Here is a 6,800-nt window from a genome sequence, read left to right as displayed (position 1 = left end):
TTTGAGACTGAGACTCTTATCTGTATCATTAAAGCAACAATTTACATCTCGAATTATCTCAAATTCCCTCATTATTCTTGTAACCTCGGATTTATTAAAAGAGAATGAAGTGCAAATTCGTGTACATCGATCCTGTATTACTTGTGTACCACTATTTGTGCCGCAATAATGACAAGGCAATGACATAAAGTTACTTGGACTCAAAACGAGTGATGCAATCATCCTTTACAGGATACCTGATAGCGATTAATGTCTCTTCTGATGAACACAAACTCAAGGCATGCCCCAATCATTTTGTCAAAGACTAAATCCCAAATGTTTCATTACTCCTCACACTCCAAAATATTTATATGCGTCTCTTCACCCCTGATATGTGGAGTTTACCTGGTACCTACAGATCCGCTATCTGGAGTTCACCTTTGTACCTATAGTTTGAAGTGTTAGTTATATGGAATTTTACATTGGAAACCAAATGTCGAATTGTTAAAACAGAATTTATAACAGAAACCAAACGTTGTATTTATAACAGAAACCAAACGTTGTATTTATAGTTCAGAGTTCTACACTCAGATTATTTAAAGCAAGAGAACTACGCGTTAGTGATAACCATATCCATACACAGAGTGAGTTAATGCATTTTTATTCTGAATATTCGCCAAATGAAAACCAAATTGGATCAAGAGGTTAAGATGCAGTTGATTGGTCCAAATTCAATCTAATTTTCCAAAATTCTAACATAGCCCAACATGATGTCTTGCCTTGGTTAAGTAGGATCCGGCAAAAGTCATTCATTCTGGGCCACCTCCCTCGAGGATCAAACAAAATACAAGTTGATCCTAGTTAGATGACCCCTAATTATAGTGACTAATTTTGATCTTACCATAGGGAAAATTGTCAGATTAACCCCACCTTTAATCTATAGGTACCAGGTAACTCTACTCAACAAAATTTGATAGAGTAAAGATCACTATTGAACCCTAATCTCCTATCGACCAATAGGCCACACCCTTGGATGCTCCTGATTCTCAACTAAACTGAAGTGAGATTATCTCTAACTCCAGTAAATATGAATTCCATACTTACCATACTAGGACTGTTTAGGCTCTCATGCTTGATAAGCTAATTTGAACTTGCAGAAACAATAAATGAATGTTTCCAGAATTTATATATAAATTGCTCTTCATTATATTGAGAACGACGAACAACGTCACAAGAAACGTGTTCTGATTTTCCCTGTAGCCATACTAGTTCCTAGCTTCACTATCAAGTTGAGATTCCAAGAATATCGATTACTTTTGTGATTTAAATCTTGTATCGCCTAAGAGACTCGAACTAAATACAGGTTGAAAATCTATAACAGCTTAATCACCATCATATGCCGTAAAATTTAAAAGAGTCACGTACTTCTTAGAATCTGGGAGAAACTGTCACTGGATCATGCCTCATGGGAAGATAGCATTAACAAATTCCTCAGCATTGAACGGTTGGAGGTCATCTACACCTTCCCCAACACCTACAAACTTTACAGGAATGCCAAGTTCATCAACCACACTAACCTGCATCCACAAAAGATTGAGATCGCTTTAAGTAATTGCAATTTGTCAGATAGAGAGAAAAATTAACCACAACAACAAACAACAAAATCATAAAAAGAAAAACGAGCTAAGTTTGGAGAATTCAAAGTATACCACACAGCCACCTCGAGCAGAACCATCAAGTTTAGTCAATATTAAGCCAGTGACTCCAACAACCTAGAGAAGAAGGCAATTTCATAAAGAACCTTGAACTAATTAAAGTAACTTATAGAGGTTCAAAATAACGAGATATGAAGTGTCATTACATCGTTAAACTCTCTTGCTTGTGGAAGCATATTTAAACCAGTAGTTCCATCCAGTACAAGCAAAATTTCCTGCAAATTTTTGATAAGTTGTTTTAATAATCATGACCACTGTTTTCCATTCTGCAATGCATGCAATCATATAGCTTAATCTCTACAGAAATTTAGCATGGTAAATAGACTGAGACAGGATGACAAAGAGAAGCCTCATAAGACCTAAGAATCCATACGTCGGATCTTCTAAGAGAACTTATAAATTAATAACAATAACTAGCATTACTTAAGATAACTGGGAATAAAGTATTAAATAGAATCTGCCACATAAATGTTATTTGTGAATGTTGAATTTTCAGAGTAGTAGCAAGCTGCTAATCTTAGTTCCTGTTGTATACTGCTCCTCTGCATAAAATCACACAAAGTTTCACCAATATTAGGCCAACAGACCTGCTCCGTTCTAGACACCTTTCATAATCTCCAACGTGAGACGCATTTAAAGGTCCCCTCCCGCAACACCCTAAAGGGAACAGAGAAGACAGGCATATACGTAGCAATAGCAAAATGAAACAACTAACATTATCTGTAAATATCTCTGGTTAAAGGACAAATGTCATTTTAATGATAGAAACTATATTATGTAGAAACAAAACAATGTCTAGGTGCGAATGAGGACAGTCTCAGCACTTGAACCCTTTTCTGCAGAAACTTGTTTGCATGCATGTGCATTGCACATGGACAATTATTTAGGAATAAATTATTCAAAATAATTAGCAAAAAGTTCTTGAAAGCATTTCTGAGTGTTTTACTTAAAAAGGTTGAATGAAGGGGCTGTGAAGTAAGAACTTTCTTCAAATAATTGAAAAACTAGGGGCAATGTGGACCAACTCATTGGTACTTCGTTACATGCTAATGTTTATTCAAGTATGTATATATTATAGGTTAAATCAGTTCAAAACCAATTTAGTGAAGAGGTAATAGGGACTCCATTGTACTCTTAAACACCACAAGTTTTCCAAAAGAAGGGACAAGTCTTAATGGAAGCTTAACAGTGTAATTAAGAAAAGGGAAGTTGAAGAGTTCAAGTGTAACATACATTAGGTGCACCAGTAACAATTTTACTGACAACTTTTTTGCATGCCACCAATTCCTCCATCAAGCTATAGTTGGTGTGCAGACCTGGTAAACAGTTTAAATCTTTGTTACTCAAAGATACTCTCCAAGTGTGAATAAGAAAACTGTTTTCATGTTCACAAAACTTACGGCCAGATGTGTCGCATAAAACAATATCGAAACCCTCTTCCTTTCCTCTTTTAACAGCCTGCGAAAGAACTACTCAGGAAGAACTTCAAGATCATGAGGTGAGAATATTTTAATGTTTACATTGTCATTTTTTATTCTGGTTAATATCTAGCATTGCAAATACTTGCGAATTAAACATTGTAGTTTGGTACCTGATGATGCCTTAGCTTTCTCTTTTTCAGCAACAACGATCTCACAACCAGTCCTTTCAGCCCAAATTTCTAACTGATCACTAGCAGCTGCTCTAAATGTATCACCAGCTGCTAATAGTATCTAAAAAGTTCACAGAATATCAGAAGCTATCCTATGATGAGTAGAGGGAGAAAGATATTGCATCCAATTCTACTTAAGTGACAAAGAGATAAAAATGTTTGAGTGAGTTACTCAGAATGCATAACGAATTCCAATTTCCTTTGTTAAAAAATATCAAAGGAAGGTAAAAAGAATGAGAGACTTACACAATAAGAAAATATAAAATGACTGGACCGTAAGAAAAACAAAAACTAATTCCAACGCTAGTCCTCAAGGCAGAGGGGAAGGATCATGAGACGTTTCAACTGGTCAAAGTTTAATAATAGGAATCTTATCCCAAGATATGAGTATGAAGGTCCGCACAAGGTTGGAAGGGAATCACAGGAATGTATTCCCTTTTTTCGGCTTAACCAAGGTCTTCATTGACAGAACTACTCAACTTGGATAATAGAGTCGGTTGCCCAAACCACTGAAGAACATAAAAGCTTTGGACCACATCAATCACAAGAGTTAAAGCTACAGTGTATGTGACAAGTTTAACATTGCCACAAAGATATCTTTAACATGCAATGCAAAACTTTGAACAATAAGAATATTGGTAATTATTGTTTCAAACATAAAACTAATGCTCACTGGAGATATTTAACTGGAAAAGTTTGTAACTAGTGATATGGAAATGTGGCTAGCACTAGTAGATCCGCATTGCCTCACCTTAGCCCCTTCTTTCTTCAATCTATTTGCCAGCTTTCCTGCATTAGGAGAATAAGAAAAAAGCTCTCAAGTTACTGCCACTATTTTAATTCTTGACGTGGTGATGGACATACCAGATATCTTTGTTCCTTTTACTAGCGTTATCACTATAAATGTTTTCTAGAGGATTACCAAGAATTCTCTAACTTTTTGAAAAAATGGATCTTGGAGAAATTACACTGCTGCCACAAACATACAACAGCTTGTCTACTTTTCCAACCAACAATGAAGGTTTACCATGAATTATACAAAAATTACTTCCCTTACCAAGAGATGTTGTCTTCCCACCTCCGTTGACGCCCACAATCATGATCACAGATGGTTTCCTAGTACATAAAAGCAAGCTCTAAATCTAAGTTCAGTCTACTAAAAAACAAGCATAAAATAAATGTAAAATTAAAATCTGTGTTCTATAAAGCAGTTGAAACCTGAAGCCCAGACGGAGCTCTGTTTTAGGTGCCTTGCTAGTCAATAGATCCAAGATACTCTTCTTAAGAGCACTCTTTATACCAATACAATTGAAATCCATAATATCAATGCATCCATAAGCCAAGAAAAACAGTAAGTTAACAAACAAACAGTAAAATAAATTTGTAAAACTGCTATCTTTGTATATAATTAGTTGTCATTAATCTTTATGGTAATATGCATAGATCAGTGTGTTACTGAAAAAATGACAATATCTGCATAATTACTTTAATCTCACTTCCTGATTTGATTTTCCCCCCATATATATCCTCCCGCAAGCTCTCCACAATCTTTATGGTAATCTTCGGGCCAAAATCAGACACCAACAGAACCTGAAACCACAGTTAAAGATTATCTCAAACCTCAATACTTGATGTGCCTGAATAATTATCCACTTACCTTAATGATTGCACAGATTAGTAGTTGGACATAAGTATATTTCGTAATATAATACACCAAATAGTGGCATTAATCTCAGAATAAGGATCAGAAACATTCCTTTTAGATTAGTTTCCTTCCCCATGAAATTCATATATAAAGAGGTAGAATACATGCAATTGTAATTAAATCTACACATAATTGCAACATTCCCACCTTCTGCAGCATTTATAGTCAGTTAAAGGCAGCACTAAACTAACGCTACGCTGCGCTAAGTATCAAAAACATTATTAAACTCCAATTTCAAACAAGACTCTGAAAAATTCTTAAGCAGCAATAAAGTTTAGTTTTAACATTTTAAACTCGCAGCTAGTCAAACCAGTTTAATTTAATATTTTAAACTGGTATCTAATCAAATATCATCTTGTATAAAATAAAACATACAGAGAATATTCCTCCTAACACTTTCTGTAGTAGCTAAGAAGAGAAACTTTAATTTTCCAAAAATTCACCTCTTCAAGTTCATCAAGAACACGGTCAGTGTCAGAAAGGTTCCAGTAAAGGAGGAGTTCATCTATAACTGCTAAATTGTCTCGAGTTTTTGAGAATCCTGAGAACAGTTTCTCCACGTCGCTCTTTGCTTTCTCTTTCAGCAAACGACCCAACTTCGTGAAGAACCCCGTTCCACCAGCTGAGCATTTGAACCGGGATTGATCGAACCGGGTTTTATATGTGAAGTTGTGAAGGAGATTTGAACCGGAGCTTGATGGTGGGAGTACCGGTTTATTAGAGGAAAGATGATGTGGGAGACGAGAAGATAATAGAGAAGCCATGTTGTTCAGCTCAAAGCAGCAGCAATGGAGAAGATAATGCTGCTCCACACGACGTCGTTTACTGTTTTCCACTTTCTGTTTTCCTGTTTTTCTTTTGTTTTCGTTTTGGTTTTCGTAAGTGTATTACCACTTTTAGCTGGCGTCAGAAACTATTTAAATTTAATAATCAAAAAGTATATAATATACATAATATATATATATACAAAAAAATTATATATTTTTTTAATAATTATTTTTAGAACAGCTATACAATGTCATTTTCCTTTTCATAATTAGGTTAATCTTGTAGAAATTACGCCATGTAGCTATTTGTTGCACCCCTATTTAAAATATACACGCTATTTAAAGCTAATTTTGATAAACTATACTGACAGCTGCTTTTTCTATCTCAATTTATGTGATATATTTTATTTTTAGTTTGTCCCTACAAAAAATATTATTTTTTATATTTAAAAATAATTTAACTTTAAAATTCTCATATTACTTTCAATAAGATAACTTTTGGCTAAGCAAATAGCTTTGAATTGTTTAAATTTTAAGTTTCAAAAATGTTATCTTCCTTAATGTTGTGCCTAGTTAGAATGTACAGAATACTATAATAAAGTACACAATAAAGTTATTGATAATAACGTATATATATGTTAACAGGTAGAAACCAAAACGGGATTTGTAAGATTTGCAGAGTGCATTACTGAGAAAATTAATGGAGATGACTACTTGATCACGCCCAACTATGACTTATAAAAGATAAAGTGGTCGATGCAAATATAATTCAGTTTTTAAGTCCAGAGTCGAATACTCAGGGAACTAACCTATCTATTACAACTCTTGGTGATGCTATTACCAGCTCAAACAATTTCCAAATGCAAGATTTTTATCAATAAATATTGGGTTTTTGTTTAACTAATTCAAAATGATATTAAAACTAACAATATGCTAAATCAAAGATAATTCAATGGTAAAAATGTCTAGGGTATTGATTTCCT

At 34.3% G+C, this 6,800-nt stretch overlaps 1 protein-coding gene across 1 annotated transcript; it reads right to left on the bottom strand.

Moving 5' to 3' along the window:
• LOC104212799 (cell division protein FtsY homolog, chloroplastic) lies at positions 1 to 5,884 on the bottom strand. The gene is made up of 12 exons (XM_009762151.2): positions 5,494 to 5,884; positions 4,831 to 4,935; positions 4,564 to 4,637; positions 4,403 to 4,461; positions 4,097 to 4,134; positions 3,286 to 3,406; positions 3,095 to 3,163; positions 2,928 to 3,010; positions 1,841 to 1,909; positions 1,689 to 1,751; positions 1,405 to 1,556; positions 1 to 425 (listed from the first exon to the last, which is right to left on the bottom strand). The coding sequence occupies exons 1-11, from the start codon at positions 5,812 to 5,814 to the stop codon at positions 1,443 to 1,445; spliced, it is 1,116 nt and encodes a 371-aa protein (XP_009760453.1). The 5' UTR covers positions 5,815 to 5,884; the 3' UTR covers positions 1 to 425; positions 1,405 to 1,442.
• Positions 5,885 to 6,800: the final 916 nt, after the last annotated feature.

Source organism: Nicotiana sylvestris, chromosome 1, assembly GCF_000393655.2.
Source record: "Nicotiana sylvestris chromosome 1, ASM39365v2, whole genome shotgun sequence".
Classification (NCBI taxonomy): Eukaryota; Viridiplantae; Streptophyta; class Magnoliopsida; order Solanales; family Solanaceae; genus Nicotiana; species Nicotiana sylvestris.
This window is presented reverse-complemented; position numbering and strand designations above follow the sequence as displayed.

What these genes read in the sequence shown, in the direction of transcription:
- LOC104212799 (XM_009762151.2), bottom strand. Translation starts at nt 5,814, where the DNA reads ATGGCTTCTCTATTATCTTCTCGTCTCCCACATCATCTTTCCTCTAAT. An exon ending in TTCTTGATGAACTTGAAGAG is followed by an intron (nt 4,936 to 5,493) that starts GTGAATTTTTGG and finishes CTGTGGTTTCAG; the next exon opens with GTTCTGTTGGTGTCTGATTT. An exon ending in AAGCAAGAGAGTTTAACGAT is followed by an intron (nt 1,752 to 1,840) that starts GTAATGACACTT and finishes CTTCTTCTCTAG; the next exon opens with GTTGTTGGAGTCACTGGCTT.